The sequence below is a fragment of the Lepeophtheirus salmonis genome, chromosome 3 (genome assembly GCF_016086655.4).
Source record: "Lepeophtheirus salmonis chromosome 3, UVic_Lsal_1.4, whole genome shotgun sequence".
NCBI lineage: Eukaryota > Metazoa > Arthropoda > Copepoda > Siphonostomatoida > Caligidae > Lepeophtheirus > Lepeophtheirus salmonis.
The window spans coordinates 22630839-22649922 of record NC_052133.2 but is presented as its reverse complement, the minus strand read 5'-3'; the positions used below and the strand labels follow the sequence as shown (position 1 = coordinate 22649922).

At 33.4% G+C, this 19084-nt stretch overlaps 1 protein-coding gene and 1 long non-coding RNA gene across 6 annotated transcripts; one reads left to right on the top strand and one right to left on the bottom strand.

Annotated features, from left to right (window-relative positions):
* Positions 1 to 857: 857 nt before the first annotated feature.
* Positions 858 to 18809, top strand: LOC121114662 (uncharacterized). 5 transcript variants are annotated; one of them, XM_040708696.2, is made up of 12 exons: positions 858 to 1375; positions 1903 to 2068; positions 2893 to 3088; positions 10199 to 10582; positions 10650 to 11154; positions 11218 to 13553; positions 13814 to 13959; positions 14473 to 14782; positions 14847 to 14980; positions 15046 to 15123; positions 15182 to 15300; positions 15372 to 18809. In XM_040708696.2, the coding sequence occupies exons 1-12, from the start codon at positions 1129 to 1131 to the stop codon at positions 18506 to 18508; spliced, it is 7758 nt and encodes a 2585-aa protein (XP_040564630.1). In that variant the 5' UTR covers positions 858 to 1128; the 3' UTR covers positions 18509 to 18809. The 5 variants fall into 5 exon arrangements, with proteins under 5 accessions (XP_040564630.1, XP_040564629.1, XP_071743274.1 ...); XM_040708695.2 differs by having other exon boundaries at positions 14470 to 14782; XM_071887173.1 differs by lacking the exon at positions 858 to 1375 and adding an exon at positions 1708 to 1804.
* On the bottom strand, positions 4919 to 13939 carry LOC121114673 (uncharacterized). The gene is made up of 2 exons (XR_005863314.2): positions 13801 to 13939; positions 4919 to 5175 (listed from the first exon to the last, which is right to left on the bottom strand). It is a non-coding gene; the product is annotated as an uncharacterized lncRNA (long non-coding RNA).
* Positions 18810 to 19084: the final 275 nt, after the last annotated feature.

Below are 19084 nucleotides of genomic sequence, written 5' to 3'. Positions count from 1 at the left end.
AAAACTTAAGGTGAAGTCACCTTGATCAAAACTTTTCATAGTCACTAATCAGACAGTCATTGCAATACGTATAATTACTTTTTATTAGTTATTACTTCAGTTATGTAATACAGGGGCGTCCGCAGGATTATAATATTGATTATTTATATACTTTTTTTTTTGTGGGGGCGGTGGCTTGGTCTTTGGAATCTTAAAAAAAATTCAAATTTCTTGGAAAATAATTTCAAAAATCATAGCTTTTTCCAGAAGATTGAATTTTTTCGAAATTTTTTTCAAATATTTTATGTTTTGCTCTGGTGCATAATTTACGAGAATGACCTTTTTTTAAGAAAAGAAATACTAAAAAAAAAAATTACCCATACTTTAGCCTTTAGACTTTATACCATGTTTTCATCCTGACCAAAAATTTTGCTAGTAGAAAGAAAAATTCCTGAAATTGATGTGGGATACAGCCCGTCCAGCTCATCCCCTGCCGACGCCCCTGTAATTATATATATTCAATTGTTGTTATGAATTATGACCTATTCTATTTGAATATTCAATTTATATAAGTAGTAGACTCCTTCAATCATATATGACATAAATTATCACTGATAATAACATAATATTTTACAAATATGAATCATGTAATATTCACGTTGCATGCAGTTTCGATCAAGTCACTCCCGTTTCATTTGACATATTTTAACTTCTCATTAGCTTAGAAATGAATTTTAAGTTGTTGTTTTTTTAAAGAAAAATCACGTGACTCGGTTTACAAGAATTAAAAGAAAACAAAGTCTCCTTTTCTTGAACTTCACCGGCCGGCCCTCAGCTTGGATTTCATCGTTTCTTTCTTTAATTTTATTCTTTTAATTAATTTTTGAGCTAGCTGCTCACTTCAGGTTGTTTTTATTGCTGCTACAGCCCTATTTGGCGTTTGTGGACTAGCCTCAGCCCTCTTCTCTTCTTCTTTACTCTTTTTTTATATCTATCCGTTCTTTCTTCTCTTTTCTTAGTTTCTCAAAATTCTAAATATAAAAATCTGACTGAAACAGTGGGCACTCTACTCCAGTCACACTCCTATTTGAATATGTTTCCATGTCCTAACTTCCCAAAGGATGACAATTACTTATAATTCCATTCAGAATGTGTTCATCGTCTTCCTCTCAGGATATTGCTGAGTATCAGCTACTGAACTCCATTTGTGCCTCCACTCAAGATGATCAACACTTGGAAAATCTTAAGAAGCGTGCAGAGCGGATTCGAGAACTCCTTGGAGCTATTTCTGGAGAAAACAATTCTTCCTCCTCCTCCATATCCATTTACGAAAATCTCCCTTTCAGAGCCTCTTCGGAGCTGTCAACTCAAAATACCGGAACGCACAAACCTTCAGGTCTCTCCCCTTTGATAGTCATAGTCATGAATCATATACTTCCTCTCTTTTTCTGACAATTTGAGTCTTATCGAGTGTCGTCCCTCAATATTCTTTTTAGATTCTTTTTTTTTTTTACAAATTTATTAATGTCTAAGATTCTTTTTAACATTCAAAACTAATTAAGTAAGGATAAAAAAAAACTTTAATTATATACACTCCGACACCCATTTATACCGTTTTCAAATACATATGTTTTCCCGCTATGGATGCTGAGAGAGGGAGAGAAGGCTTTCTTTTTGCATTTGATTCTAAATGTATTGATTTATTTGGCTGGCTTTCTCCTCTGCTTTATATGACGTCTTATTTAATATTTCTTACACTTTATTCTTTGATCAAATCACTTGACTTGATTAAATTTAGTTATTGAATGAACCACTCCTAATTGGAGTAAGTGAATACCAATATTTTGATTCTTAATTTAATGTGATAGTTTTATTATACAAAATAATTGTGATGATTATATTACATATACATTTTTTTTACAGAAGAGCCACATCCTCCTCCTTTGCCTCCAAGAGTTCCGCCTCAATCACCGCCGCCTCCCGTTGCAAGATCTCATTCCTCATCAGGAACTCATACACCAACATTAAATATCAACTCACCTTTAATAAACAGTAATAGCAAATGCTTAAATGAGCTTAAAGAGGAAAGGTAAATGTTTCAGATATGATACATAATTAGGCACTATACTACTAATATGTGCCTACTATATATTTTTTTTTAATATTGAGGGGTATTAGATTATATTTATGTAATTGGAGTTGAATACTTTCTAATGAGTGAGATAATTGTACAAATCGTCATATATCAGTATTTACTATATATTTTAATTCGATTGCATCTTTACTGAGTATTTTTATTGTTTATTTAAATAAGTAAATTCATTTAGATTGATTGAATCTATATTGAATTGTAATTTCTATTCATTTTTGTAAAATATTTAATTTTTTGGCTACTTATTGCGTATTATATATTTTTTGATTAGTAAAATATTTAACATTTTTTTATTTTATAATATTTACCTTCGTAACTAAACATTTATTTTGTAGTACGGACAATAATGCATTCCATATTATTTGTGTGGAAATAAAGTTATCCTACAATGCTTTTCTTTACTTAATAGACTAGTGAAACAAACGATGATATTCATTCCTTTCTTTCCAAATTTATATAAACTAGAGATGGTAGGTTATGAGTCAGACATTGCTTATCTTTCCCATATCTTACAATTTGATACTATAAGTATTAGAAATAACATTGCATTTAACCTTCCGTTTGTAGACTTCATTATACATACATAAAATCAGCATTCCTAAAATAGTAATGTTTAAAATATACACATATAAACATCTATTTTTTTTTAATGTATATTGATGTTTATTTAGTCAATTCCATGTGCTATGTGTAATCAATGAGCAGTACTGCTTTATAACATTATTTTGTCAGTAGGATTGATGTTATTTTCTTATTTTCAGAAAACGTTTGATTTCTTTACATTTACAAGAAGCTAGACGCTATTTTTCGGAATTGCAAGCAATTTCATTGCAAATTAATTGTCAAAATAACTCTGAATCTAATTTTAATGAGTGTTTTGAGGCAACTACTACCAATCATTGTCAGAACTTGTTAAATACTCACGAAACAGAAGGAATCGTTCATCAATTTGAAAAGGTAAGAACTGTCTATCACTAATTTTTTACCTTTTTCCTTTTAAAAAAAGGCAAATATAATGTTCAATTTTATATTCCATTTTATTTGTGCGTTGGGAGAATATCTACTTTATGAATAGTTATTATCGTCTTGCCAATTGGATAAATTTTGTTGACATATTTTTGTCAAACTTTTTTATAGATATATTTTTAACATTACTATGAAATTACAATCAAGCATTAAATTCAAATATACTAGTTAGGTTGACATAATGATATGTCTATCCTTAAAATATGGACAACTATAATGTTGCAGCTAATTTCAATACAACCTTGAATCTTAGGACTTGTATTTATATTTATAAATGAGCTTGATATTTTCAATTTCCATAATATAATAATATCCAACAGTAAAATAAACATACTATTGCATTGGTGCCTTTTTTATTTTTAGTTGAGCTCATAGTCCAATGCAACAACGTTTTTTCTTTTTTGAAAGATAATTATTTTAAGTATCAAATGCACTTTGGTTTTTACTGATCACAAGTTTATTATTTATACGATTTGATCAAAAAGGCGTAATTGGTTCAATAAAATTAATCGGCATATATAACCTTAATAGAGGCTTTATGAGCTCAATTACTTAAAATAAATATTATTGTATCGAATTGTTGGGATTCGGAGTCTCATTCTGTAGAGGAAGTGTATGGGGCATTAATTCTTTCTTCTTCTCTTCCCAGTGCTCCTAAAAGAAAAAGGGTAGTAAATCGAAATATCGATGCTCGGCGTCACTCAAAACTGAGTTTAAACCTAATTTAAAACAAGTTTTTTGTTTCTTAATTTCAAATTTTTTGTTGATTTGAAAGAGGCATTCATTGTAACATATGTTGCCATAGAGATTCTCTGTAATTCTGATGAGTTGATTAGGAAGTCATATTGTACAAATCACTTAGCTTTTGTTATTTGTATTTTGAACTAAAAAAATCCGAATACTGAAGGATCAGACTTAGTTTTGTTCCACTCCAGATATTAGTAGAACTATATGTAATTCTTTAGCATTCTGGGGGAAGGGGGTGCTAGCGAGTTTGTAATATAGACTGAACACCCTTGCAGGCCGAATACTCTATAATTATAAATCGATTAATTAGTTTCATTTACTTTTATGGTGAATTTAAATTACCCTTGATATAATATCATATTTTTCTTCAATAGTCTCACATTTTTTTCCCATTTCGTAGATATTATTTTTACTTTATTGTTTTTGAGGGATAGATAACCGTAAAGTTATATTACTCTTAATTAAATCTATGATTTTCTTATAAGATAAAAATGTGATGTAACTACTAACTATACGTTCATTTTTACTTGATTACTTACATTGCTTATTGTTCTAAGAAAATATATTTTAGTCAATTCAATTTGAACGTTTAAAATGTTTGTCTAATTTTTAGAAAAATGTATGATTAGATTGTTATTCAAATTGTATTTAAAAGTAGGTACATTGAACGGTACTTCAAATTCACTAAAAAAGCAAATACAAGGTTGGATCTTTTTGAAACTAATTACTTGATGTTATATTTTGAAATAATTATCCACCCTTAAATTTTAAGTTAATGACGGAAAATTTTGTCAAGGACATTTTTCCGTGGTCGATTTCTTATCTATTTGTACTTGTATTTATATTTGACGTTTTGTGAAAGACTCAAGAAATCTCCTTAACATATTTCAAAACTGTACCTTATTACCAGGTCATTTTTGTATTTATCGGAATATAATTAAAATTACACCTTCGTTAGTTAATTCATGGAGTACTTTGTCAATAATAATATTTATACAATTAACAAATAATGGATAATCCTGCAAGTATATCAAATAATACTTATTTGATTTTTACTTTCAAACATAATTATCGAAAAATAAGTTCATTGTATTGTGAGATATACATAAGTCTCGTTTTTAATCATATATCTTGGAATGTATTTTATACTGAAGTGTGCTTAAGACTTTTATTTCCATTGTTATCTGTGTGTATTTGGAGGTTATAATTGTTTTGTTGATAGAATATCTGTATTTTCCATAGAAACTTTTTACTTTACGTTATGTCAGACCCTGTAATTAAAAAAAAATATATATATTGGTCTAAAGTAGATGGGTTATGTGTGTTTATTTGTGTTAGACTTTCCTGTTTTCGGGTTAATATTTTTCTCCAAGCACCATTTTTGCTATGGAAAATCAAAAAACTGACCGGCAAAGTTTGTGGCAGGAAAGGTCTTACTGCAGCGGGAGAAAATATTAACCCGAAAACCGGTATCTTATATGTATATAACTTTCTTTCGAATATAATTGCCTTTTTTTTAGTGCATGAACTTAATGAACTTTTTAATATACGAACAATAAACTAACTGTGCAGCAGCATTTATCCCCATTAGACCATTAAAGCTATAGTCTTAGTTATAACATACTTTTCTTTTTCCCATCAATTGTATGCATATAATACGTTTTTTAAATCCTGCAATGGATTCATACCCCCCGCCTTCTTGTTGGATGTTGCGAAAAGAAAGAATATTATTATGTCAAAATGAAATTAAGAAAGATGGGTGTGTTCTCTATTATTGCAATATTAATAACGTTGACTCATGTTGAGAAAATCTACTGCTCTTCTTTATTAAAAACAAAAATAGAATTAAAATCATTTTCAAAAATACGTAGTTTGCTATACTTACTTTTGAGCTTTTATTTATGTATATGTTCATACTTGATCTAGATAGGTAAATGATTTATTTTCGTTTGCTTAGAAGAAAATATGATCGAATATTTTGAATTTTTGTTGCTGAAACAATAAGAAATGAATCAGATTTATGAATTATCCTGACGACGGGCTAATAAATCTTGATGAATTTTTAAGGGGGGTGGGGTCCGAAAAGAATGATTTATTTTTCGTGTTTCTATTTCCATACGTTAAAACAATCACGAAATTTAATTTTTACATATTTTTGATAAATCTTTTTCATCTATTACAAGTATAATTTTTTTATAGGTGCTAGTTGTTAAATGATTGTATAAACACTCCAACGCATCATAATATGTATAAGGGCAACGGTATATAACATAAATTCTAGCTCTCTAACTCAGACAAAATATAATACTTTGTCCATCAAAGGAATTATAATTTTACTGAATTATGTAGGTGACATTCGGAGATATTTGTTCAATAGGAAAATTTATTTTTCTTTACTTGTGATAGACAATCTATATTATGTGTATCTACCCTCCCATTGGTCACTGCTCATCAGAGCTTAAAAAATGTGATGTTTATTAGGGTAGTTGGAAACTCTCAAACATCTCACAACATATTTTTTAATTTAATTTTTATATTAGTACCGAGCAATGGCAACCTGTTAGGCCCCTGAGATAAATATTTCAGAGTGCAGCAATTTGAGAAATTTCTACCTCTAAAAAAGAGAAATAGAATGCAATATGAAAATTCAGGGTTTTATTTTAAACTCCCTTAAAAAAAATGATTTTTTTTATAAATCTGTGGGATAGAAGGCAATATTAATACATGGCTCTCCTGTGAAAAATGACAAAGACTGGTCCTGTTTGTTTTAATATATGGCTTTGATACAAAACATAATATTTTTGAATTACATTTTTTTAGGAGATAAAAAATTGACAAGCGTGAATATTGCTAATTTAAAATTGTGACAAAGAAAACATATTTTGACATTTCTTATATATCTATTTTTTGGCAAAAATAAACAACGTTGCCTTTTTGAAAAATTTGACAAGGTTCTAGTATCCCTCATCCTCCACCCCGTAGTCACGAAACTGATTAAAAGTAAAAATATGCCAATATGTACTACTTAACAATATTGATTCGTTAGATACGCTATCTGGTAAACATAACTGAAGCTCTTTTTTACCCTCTAATATAGTTTGAAAGATTTGAATGGTTTGTTATGGCATTAACTTGAATAATAATAATAATAAAAAGCAAGGAGTGAGCTCTATCTCTCTTTACTCCCTCCCTCAAAATATTATGTTCCTAGCTTTGATAAGGTAACGAATTATGTATTATTCATCTTTGAGTTGAGACTTGAGAGAGGGAGGGGGGGGAGTTAGAAGAAGGAACATGAATCTCTTTGAAAAAGAGCCGACATATTTAACTGAAATTTGAATCATCATACAATAATGGCAATAGCACAACAATATACATAATATATGGAGTTATGAGTGTGAGAAATACCAAAAGTAAGAACAGGCTCGTAAATATTATCTCATTAGAAATAGTGAAACTAAAACCTTGGTTTTGTTCTCTTTACTTTTTACATTATTCACTTTAAATGAACTTGGTGCAGATAAAAAAACAATTTTAGAATATTATGTGGAATTGTATGTAGGTGTGGCTTAGCAGCCATTTCTGACAGAGAAAAGAATTGCTTTTTGATAGATGGCTCTATTGGGTTTCATTTTACTTTATTTTTCTTTTCTCTCTCTTTTTTTTTTTTTTTTTTGTATCTTAAAAGAAATAAAAGGAACCAAAATCGTTTTTTCTTTTTATAAGGGTGAGATAAAGAATGGAGATAATACAACCGTTATCTGTTGATCCGTAATTGATGTATACAATAAACCATAAAAAATATAGGAAAGAGAGATGTATGTACAAGTTTTCAAGTTGGTAGTTGAAATAATATGTAGTGGAAGGGTCTTCTCCGCCCTTTATTCAATTAGGATTTTGTGCTTCTTACAATCACAAGATGTAGTAAAACATTTTCAAATTTAAATATAAATGAAATTTTTGAGGTAGGGGGTCAAATTGGGACGAAAAGCTAGGAAAAGGAGGGGATCTTTTTGTCTTCGAATTTTTTTTATTTTTCTATCATGCCTTAACAATTTGTTTTGATCCACGTGCTGTTCACAAAACACATAATGTGTACATACATTAGATTGGTAGGTACATATACAGTCCATTCTGTTACAATTACAATCATGGAATGTCATAGATTGAGATATTTGATTCTTTGTTTTATTGTCTCGAATCATCATCGGTTGGATTTTGACTTGTCAAGGTCATTTCTCATTGGGAATAATATTATTTGGGATTTTTATTTTTTTTCTCTGGGCTTCAAGGTTGCAGTGGTGGTTATTGTTGCTATTTGTAGGAGGTTTTAAAATACACCCATATATACATAGCTACTACCTATTATGTACTGTCATTATTTTTTTGAATATCTAGGAAATAATCAATGTTATCATTTCATGTTATCTACGTACCTGCTTTTCCATGTTTATTGCATCAGCATAATGCTCATCTCACAATCTGATAAGTTTATTGCATTTTTATCTCTCTTTGACTTCTTGCTATTCATTGTTTTTTTGTTTTTTTATGAATCCATTTATGACTAACAATATGTTACTTCTCTTGATCCTCCTCATCCTCGTCAAATATGTAATTACAAGGAGAGACATACATTCCATAGTTATTGGCGCATATTTATGTATACATATGTATTTGTCGTGAATGTTTGAAGAAATTCACTGACGATGAATCTCTCCCCCCCAAAAAAAAAAAGGAGCTGCAACGGCTTATTGAGCATTCACTGCCGTAGAGGAGAAAAGAAAAGACTGAAGAAAAAAAAAACAGGTCGGATTGCTTTTCAGTTGGAAGTATGTCTTTCCACTGTGAAGGTCCATTTACAGTAAAAACTCCTGTGCTGGTATTTTATATTTTTAGTCTTATATCTGTAGTGATTTAAGTAATGTTTAAGAAACCCAGAAGACCTTTGGTGGATTTACCACCTACTTGGGGCCAGGATGTTGCTCCTCCACCAACTCCTTACTTTATTACCCCTACAACCTCTCCGGGTGGAAGCACAGCGAATAGCAATGGTAATGTTCATCTTCTTGTAATTTAAACTATGTAGTTTGCTAGTTTAAACCACATTCTTTTTGGTTTTTCTTTAAAGATGGTAAGAGTTCCTTGATTGTGGAGCCACCCCTCTCCACAGCATCATCTTCTTCACCCCCATCCCTTCCTCCTGGATCTAGTCAACACACCACATCTCCCGTCTCCCCTCCATCACTCAATAATAACTTTTTGTACCATAAGCATAAGAGGGCAAGGAATGCACATTTTTCTCGAGTTCAAAAGAATCCTCATCGTTTATTCTCCACTCGAGTGCCTAAAACTACTCAATGGATCCTGGATCGAGAAAACCCTTCTTCCTATGCAATGATGAATAATGCCTACCATAATAACAGGGTCATGAAACAAAAGGTTCTAATCAAATTAATACATACTATGTCAATTGAATCTGTTTGTCTAGCTATCCTTAAATGAATAACACTGTGATCAACTAGTCGTTAACGTCTCACTACCTCTGACATTTAAAAAACAAACTAGAACAAACAAATATTGACCTCGTTTTAAGGTTATATATTTGTAACGGAGTGGCCATGTATAAATGTGTCTTTTTTTTTAAGGAAAAAGAAGTACACATCAACCGATTACCCAATCAAATATATAAAAATGAAATTATATAATCACTTAGATATTTTGAGGGGTGCAAACTTACAAAAAACGAAAAAAAATCTATTAAGTACTATGATAATTGTAATAAATAACTATGTTGAGTAATTGTTGTTATTATTTTTAACTGTCAATCATTTAATTATATGTTTTGAATGTGTTGCTAATCCGTTAGATCATGTCTGGTTACATTATCGCTACTTACAAAATACCCTTAATATATATATTTTTTAATTTCACGTTTGAAATGTTGTTTGTAATATTATCAATTAGCATAAATTGGGGAAAAAGAAACACTTCAATCTGTTTAAAGATATTATTATAAATATAGTTGCTTATTTATTTATTAACAAGAATACCTGGTATTGCTCGGAGTTAGTAAGCGTCGACAAATATGTACTTCCCTTTTCTTTTTTTAATATACTTTAGCATTCAACGTTTAACTGACCATGATTTTTGATTTATATATATATATATATATTATTTTATTTTAATATATATTTTTTTAATGCTCCCCAAACAAATGAACAAACTTTAATATATCCATATAAATGTGCATATCTCATAAAAAAGACCTTTCTCATTGATCCTTTCACATTCTAGTATTCATTGGAAAATGAAGAACAAAGAGATTCCCGTCTTCCAAGAAATTCTCCTAATCTTCGAGAACCAAGACTAAATCTATCTTCTTCTGATATCAACGAGCGGCACTATATCCAAAGCTCTTCCGCACATAAAATTTCCGCGTCCACCTCAGACTTAATAATGTCGCATCATCGATCCGCAAACCTTGAGCAACTATATCGTGAAGCTCTACCTTTGCATAAAGTTGCTCTTCTTTCTCATAGTGGACCTCCAATACTACAAGAGAGACTCATGTCTCATTCACTGCAACGAGTAGGAGGGATGGAGCACAGAGCACCGTCTAGTGTTGGAAATACTCTCACAAATAGGGACAAAAATGTCAGTGGAGGAGGGAGTATTCCCGTAAGTTGATTCAAAAGTATCTATAGTCATATTTAACTAATATATGTGTATCTTTGGCTCTTTTTAGGATGATACAAATAGTGTTATGAGCTTCATTTCATCTGTTCATTCTGTGAATGACAATATGACCACACGTCGTCGGGAAGACATTGACTCCAAAATTGAAGGAGTCAATTCACTGGTCTCTCTTCTTGGCTGCACAGACATAGAGAAAATGTCGCGTACATTTCTAGCTATGTCAAGTTCACAAGCTAAATGTGATCTTATGCGTAGTCATCACGTCATCCCTCTTCTAGTGCAGCTCCTTCACGGAAACTCACCAAGGCCTTCAAAAGATATAAGATTTCGGTTGTCGAAGGCCTTGTCTAATATTGTTCATTCTCACCCCTCGGACAAACAGTGTAAGCGTGAAGCTAAAGTCCTAAAACTTTTGGAAGTTCTTCGACTCTACACTGACTTTTTAAGAGATGTTCTCTTACTTGAAGATCAAGGCTCAAAAAAGTCAATTTGTAGTCAAGGTTGTCAAAGAATAGCCTACAGAATTTTACCTGACGATACTATCCTCTTGTTGGGTAGGTCAAAATAATAATGTCCTCTTATGTTTGTTGATATAGCTTGTTCAATTTATTTTCTAGATTCATCTCCAGATGCCATGGATCAAATGTTACCCGATGAACATTATATTCCATGTTATAACTTTATTAATTATTCTGAGGATACTTTTGAGAACGATCGTGGAAGTATGGACCGTCGTAAGGGTAGCCCTCTAGTCATAAATGTTGAAGAAACAATGGCTATCCTTACTCGTTGTTCTTTCGACGAAGGTCATCGTCAACCCATTTTTATGCTAGGGGGCATACCAGTTCTTGCAGAATTAATTCAAGTGGAAAAGGATGCTCATGGAAGCTTTAATGATTCAGGTCATTGCACTGAGGTCAAAAGATTCGCCGTGGTCGCCCTCACTAACTTAACGTTTGGAAATGCTAGCATTAAGAGCTTTCTTTGTTCTTTGGATGGCTTTGTTCCCATCATGGTTGCTCAATTGAGTTCTCGTCATGAAAATTTGCGAAAAGCCACAGCTCATTTATTTCGAAATCTTGCTTGGAAAGCGGATAAAAGCAGCAAACAAGTTTTAAGTGATTCTCGTGTTGTCCAAGTACTCATGAAGGCTTCGATGGATGTCATGGATAAATTGATTATGGATGGAGGTGGAGATATTCATGTCAAGGAAGAACCAACTCTAAAAGTCATACTTTCGGCATTATGGAATCTATCAGCACATTCTAGGAAAAATAAGGAGGACATTTGCAGGATGGATAACGCCTTTCCTTTCCTTGTTCACCTCCTTCAACAAAAATTTCCTTCCATTGTTGAAAGTGCTGGTGGAATTCTTCGAAATATATCCAGTTATATTGCTACTTGTCCGAATGGAGAAGCCTATCGTGTCATTCTAAGAGAGCATCATTGTTTAGCCATTTTACTCTCTCATCTGAAATCACCTAGTTTGACGATTGTAAGTAATGCATGTGGTACGCTCTGGAATTTTAGTGCAAGAAATGAGATGGATCAAATGACTCTATGGGAAATGGGAGCAGTTCCAATGTTACAATCTTTAACGAACTCTAAGCACAAAACTATCTCAACTTGTGCACTAGCAGCTCTGAAGAATTTATATTCTTTTAAACCTTATCAGCAAAGTGAAATGGCTCGTTCACCTCAAAATGGATGCTTGCCGCTATTAGAGGCTAGAAAAAAGAAAAACTTTTTAGCAGAAATGAAAAGTCAAAAGTTGACGGAAACTTGCAACGAAGAAGATGATGAAGATGATGATTCTGAAATGTCTTCTTCTTCATCTTCAGAATCATCATCAGAAGATGAGAAACGACCCCAAGAGACATCTTCATTTCGCCAATCCTATACAGCAAACTTCATGAATAGTTCGATTGAGAGCACATGCTCCAATGCTCGACAACCCTTGATTAATAACTTTCTTGGAGCTTCTTCTGGAAATGCACATAGTGTTCAGGCTGAAATTCCGGATGAACAACCGACAGATTATAGTCTTCGTTTTCAAGAGGAAGAAGAAGAGGGGCCGAGTAAAAATGTGAATCCAGAGGGCAATGCACCCTCAAGTAGTGCTGAAGAAGGAAATAAAAACGTGGACTGTGTCAAGACGTACTGCACGGAGGGTACTCCCTTTGATACCCCATTCGCTCATATATCAACAGCAACATCCATAGAAGATATAACTCAGGCAGGCCATGATGAAAAGCCTCAAATCTATTGTACAGAGGATACTCCAGGTGTTTTTTCTCGTGCAGATTCTTTGAGCTCACTTGATTCGATTGAAAATTCCAATAACGGAATAAGCTCAAATGAAAGTAATAGAGAACAATTGGAATGCATCGATGAGAATGTTGAGGAAAAAGGTCAATTAGAGGAGACAGAAACGGAAAAGCATGATACTTTAAAGTCTCGGGATTGCCCTTTGCCTACTCCCAAAACTGTAACGTTTCATCCCCATGAGACTCCACTTATGTTCTCTAGAGCTTCCAGCGTTGAGTCTTTAAATAGTATTGAGCAAGTATCTATAAGGGATGAGTATTCTAGCTGTGATTATAGTAGAGCTACATCCGGCCCTGTTTCCCCCTCTGATCTACCGGATTCGCCGTGTCAGAGTAGACCCCGTACTCCACCAATTTCAAGGAAGGGGGGAAAGGCTGATGAGACAGCACCTGCTACGGGTGCAAGTGGAAAGCAGTTTGTTAACCAAGAGGAAAGGCCTCTTCCCCAATTTATTAATAAAAAAACGTTATCACAAAGTACATATGAAGATGGTGTGAAAGCCTTTCAGGAGGAAGGAACGCCTGCCAACTTTAGCACTCGAACCAGTCTAAGTAACTTAACATTCAGTGATGATGAGGACGAGGACAAAAGGACTCAGAACTCGAGCGAAATTTTTAAAATAATTGTAAGTTATATATCTATGAATTTTTACATGCAAATCAAAATATGTTTGTATCTATTTCTCTTTCATTATTTTTCCTCTGCTCTCTCTTTGTCCACACCCCTCGGTTTTTCTCTTTCTCTCTCTTAAATATTATTGATGAATAATGCATTTTACCCCTTTGTTAAAATATTTTTTTATAGTACACATAGATATTGCATTATTATTTATCTTATACAAATAATTAGTCACTTCTCCCTCTTATACTTACTTTCTGTCCATAGGGCACATTTGACGAGAGTGAATGCACTGTGGAACCTCAGAGAATAAATGAACCACTCTCTCTTGAAGACGAAGATGATGACCTTGATAGTGATTCAGAGTCTATTCTGGAAGCTATAATCTCTTCAGGAATGCCCAAGTCAACCCGGTTAGTATTTCTTGTTGTATTATTATTTGTATCATTTCTATTCTCTTAATTCCATTGGTGACCCCCTTTTGCGACATTTTATAAATACAAGTAGAGGCAGGGATTTCAAATATATGTAATAACTTTAAGATATATATTCGTACTTAATTTTTAGTGAGATTGTCGACTGTAAACCAATTGATAAATGATAATATGTACACACGCACTGTACGTACGTTTGTTGTTGAAATAAGAGTTTCACTTTGTTGTACGCAACCATATCAAGCGTTTTTCATGTATAAACGTCGGAAACATTAACTTTATCTATCTATTATGTATATATGAAAATACGTATCGACTATGATAATGTCATTACATGCTACTAACACAAACAAGTATTATTTACATCTCATGACTCACATCGATTTCTAAAAATACTTTTATTTCTTTAAATACCATTCAATATCACATTATTATTGTGTCTTGACACATGGATCAGAAAATAATGACTCATATGTATTTATTCTTTAGTAGAGGCCCAATAAACAATGCACACAAACAATCCACATCCCCTCAAGCAACAGGATCTAAATCTCGATTGCCTCGTCCAAAGTCTTCTGCAAGCTCTTCGTCCAAAACGGGTGTCCTTGGAGACGCTATCGATTCTGTCAAACGCTACAGAACAGAAGATACTCCTGGTTTTTTGTCTCATGCTGGGTCGAATTCTAATTTATCCGCTCTTACTATAGAAGAAGATGGGGGAAATGAATCTGAAGAAAGGGATCTTCTTGAAGCATGTATCAACTCAGCAATGCCTAAGAGCGACACGCCAAAAATCTTTGCGGTTTGTTTGATTAATTTGTTATTTATTACATTTTACAAAGTTTACTCATATTTTTCCAATACAGGCTCAAATTCCCACCCCTCTTGGTCGGAGAGAGGATGGTGAAGGAGCTCCTTCTGGACCTGGAGCAGTTTCCAGGCATAGTAATGTTTTGCGTTCAAATCAAAACCCTCGTGCTGTTGTCAAACCCATGCCTAGGTATTTATATTTAGTCTTCTCGATTAAAAACCATGTTATAATAATCAAATTATTTTACACTCAAGACTTAATCGCACGGTTCCTACACCAATGAAACGCACGAGTAAAAATGATGCGCAAATGCAATGCAACACATCCTACCAGTGAGATATTTACAAAAACCTCGATTATTTAAAAAAATATTCATTTATGAATTTTCAGGTATTCACTTCCAAGATCAGGATGTGATACTCCTCGTAATTTTGGAACTGATGCCTACTCAAAAAGTGACTCACTAAGTTCAATTAGTTTTGAGGACGAAAAGAATCTAACTATAATAGGTATGTTAATTTCATTTTCTACATAATATACGCATAATTATATTCTTTTTAACATGATCCATTTTTTTTAGACAGGCATTCTTTATTACCTCGTCCAAGAGTTCTGGGACGTTCTGAATCATCTGGCTCTTCACAAAAATCTAATTTTCCAAATAGAGAAACTTCCATGAGTAATGACTCCTTACAAGATGAGTCTGATGAAGCCTTATTGGAGGATATTATTAAGTCTGGGATGCCAAAATCAAAGTCAGAGCCGCTTGGCTTTAATCAAGGTCTAAAATTGGCAAAAACTGAATTTGGTGTTAAAAAACGTGATAAAAAGAAGGGCCGAGACAATTCAAAGAGTCCAAGGGCCTCCAAAATCATACCAGGTGTTCGAATTGCAGAGTTAAGATTACTGCCTAAAAAGAGCCCGATTTCTCCTGAAATAAAATCAACTTCTATAATTGAACCCAAGGATGAACCTAGAGTATTTGATCTCCAGTGTGGGGAAAAACCTCTCATTTTTTCTGAAAATAAGAAAGATCTCGAAATTCAAGATATTGAAATTGAACCTTCAACTAAAGTTGATATCAAAGGAGCTGTTTCTGTTTTAACTGAAGATTGTCTTAGTTTAGAAAGCTCTCTATGTTCGAATATTAGCATGATACAACCTCCTTCTATAATGGATAGTCTTATTTCCATGAGTGAAAGAAAAACTGATGTTCTACTACCTCATACAGCGAAAATGGAATGCCGTCATACTCTTAGTGCAAAAAAGGGATATACGGTACCGGAAATGGTTCGACGTGCAATCGGTATAACTAAAGGTATATCTAACGAAGATATAAGCTCATTAAGTAGTTGTCAGTCTAATTTGGATAACATTAAAGCTCCTACTATCCTTGATGACATGGATAATTCGATATTGAGTATAGCGAGTATTTCATCAGAAGTTGCTTGTGTTAATATGGGTAGCTCTGGTGATTCGGGATCAAATCCAGGACAAAGTTTGAATTCTGAACAAATATTTGAACTTATTAGACCCGAAGCTGAAGAAATTCATGCTCAATGCATGGCACTTTCCTCAAATGCTGAGGAAGAAGACATTACTACACTAGAAGACATTGCTCCACCCACACTTCTTGACGAATTAACTACCACCACATCAAAAACGCTTGTTCCAGAAATCAAAGGTGCTGATGGATTGACCTATACTGTGGATGATCCTGTAGATGGTTTATCGACCTGTCATGATATTACAGATGTGTTCGATGATGAGACTATTGAACCTACCTTGACATTAGGTAGCTATGGAGATGCTGATGAAGCTCCTGAACTTCCGAGAGATTCCAGACACACAACTCCTGCACATTCTGGCGGCGAAAGCTCACACGAGTCAACTCCCCAATCAAAAAGAAAACTGGTTGAACAATATTTGAACTATAAAGTATCTGTTCCTAGCTTAGATGATCCGAGTCCGCAACTTTCTGAAGTTCATACTGCAGCATCCAATACGACAACATCTGGATATAAAAGTGCCGAGACAACTCCAACTAAGTCTTCTCGTCAACGGCGGAAAGAAGATGTTGATAGATTTAAAACGCATACTATTACCAAGGAGGATATTTCTCCCAGGAAATCCGACTCCGACTCCACTTCTTCACCCAAGTCTATTAAACAACGCCGTTTTGAAGAAGCAGATCGTTTCAAAACCCGTATAATCACTGCTTCTGATTTAGTCAAGCCAGTTGAACCTTTGTTAAAATGTGATGGGGAAAGTTTGTTGAGTAATTGTGCTACTACTATCAAATCTCATAATCTTCTGAATGAGCTTTCTACCGAGGCTGGTTTAGCGATAAATAATTCTCCTTCTGAAGGATCTCCTAAAGTAAGACCTAGAATACGTAAACCTTCGGAAGAAGAACCTCCTTTAAGTCCTAAGTCTATTAGAGGACGAAGGAAACCACTATATACGTCTCCTAAAAGATCCACAGTTCCTCCAAGCATTCCACCTAAACCGAGTATTCCATTTCGTGGTGCTGGGAGTATTTCTTCAGTTAGTAGAGGTGGTATTCGATCCCGAACAACATCTTCTGCTTCTTTAAGAAGTAGTGGTTCATCTATAACTACTGCTACTACTTCTAGAGCATCACCCAGAATTCCTTTAGGAAGCTCTTCTTCGACTTCCTCTGTGCGTAGTACATCTAGTAGAGTTTCGAATTCTTCTGTGTCCCGTGTTCCAATTAAAACCTCATCTTCAGTTATCGCAAATAAGCCTCCTCCTCTTGTACGCCAAGGTACTTTTACTAAGGAAGACGATAATAATTCCACTATTCCCAAGCCAACGACTGTTTCGAGGCCATCTTCTCGCACATCTCTCGTTAGAGCACCTAGCCCCTCAGTAGCTCAGACAAGGACATCGGCACTAAGAGAGCGATCTGCTTCAAGAGGGTCTCAAGTTACCTCAAATTCAAATTCTAGTAGAAGTTCTAAATCCTCCTTAAAAACTTCGACATCGAGTCAAAGTCTTCGAACTGTTACAGAATCTGGTATACCTAAACGCGCCCCTTCTAATCCAAGTATTCAAAGATACAATCAGCAACAAAATCTAATATCGGAAACTCGCTCTGAGAGTGGATTGAAACGGGGTACAAATAAAAAGGAAGTCACTAGTAGAATTGCGAGTCTATGGAAAAAAGTTGAAGATTCTAAAAAAAGAAATAAAGTAAAAGAGCAACAGCATATACGTGATACAAAAATTTGGATATCCAAAGGAAAAGTTATACCCGAGAGTGAACGAGCACTTTTAAAAGTTCATGAAGAGCAAAGGAAAATAATTAATGAATTTAAGTCCACTAAGGAAGTCACCACCACTCCTAGGGAGAAGAGCCGTTCTAGGTTAAGTATTCGGCTATCCAAATTCTCTCTCAAACAGAAAGAGAAAACTCCATCTCCAAATCATGAGGACGGTGAAGGAGAAGACGATGACAAAAATGAACCAGAAGGAGTTGAAACTGATAAATGTGCCTCCTCTCCAGCTTCAGCCATAGTTCAGCCTTTTAATTACAATCCTCCTGTAGAAGACAAAAAGATGATTCCTCGAAGCCGTTCAACTGTTAGGAGGAATGATTCATATGTTAACAGCATGGGAAGAGTTCCTCCTAATACGAAATCTCCCACGAAAAAGGAGACCCCTTCTTCATCAGTTATGGTCACATTGGTTTGAAAATTAAATACGATGCTTTTGGTGCCAAAGGTTAATGATAGCAATATTTAAAAAAATAAAAAGAGTTAGGGGTTATGGAGATTAGTTATTGATGTCTACTCGAATAATGGTTTAATCCAAAGATTTCATCACAGCCGACGCTTCCATACATACTACATACATAATTCTATATATGTACAATATAATACATATATATTCGAAATTATATATCATTCTACGTGCAGTTATTACTACTTAAATAATCATTTATCAAAATAATCCATACATACATATATAAATACACATTTATTTTTTGATCTTATTATTCTTATTGTTACTACTAGTATATACATAGATTATTTCATACACGTCTTTTACTCAAATTTCAAGGTCCTAAATGGAAGAAACAAAAAAAAAAAAAAAATTGGGAATAAATCATTTTTTGTTAAAAATACATACCTAAACTCCAAAATATTTTATTCTACACATAAATGACAAATGATTACTGTGCAATCTGAGATAGAATGATTTTGAATATTAATTAGTTTTAGTCAAAAAAAAAAAAAAAAAAAAAACCCATGCAACTTTACAATAATT

Coding starts and splice junctions, on each gene's coding strand:
- LOC121114662 (XM_040708695.2), top strand. CDS start 1,129: ATGTGTTCATCGTCTTCCTCTCAGGATATTGCTGAGTATCAGCTACTG. Junction 11,155..11,217: donor CGATACTATCCTCTTGTTGG/GTAGGTCAAAAT, acceptor TTTATTTTCTAG/ATTCATCTCCAGATGCCATG. Junction 15,301..15,371: donor AAAGAATCTAACTATAATAG/GTATGTTAATTT, acceptor CATTTTTTTTAG/ACAGGCATTCTTTATTACCT.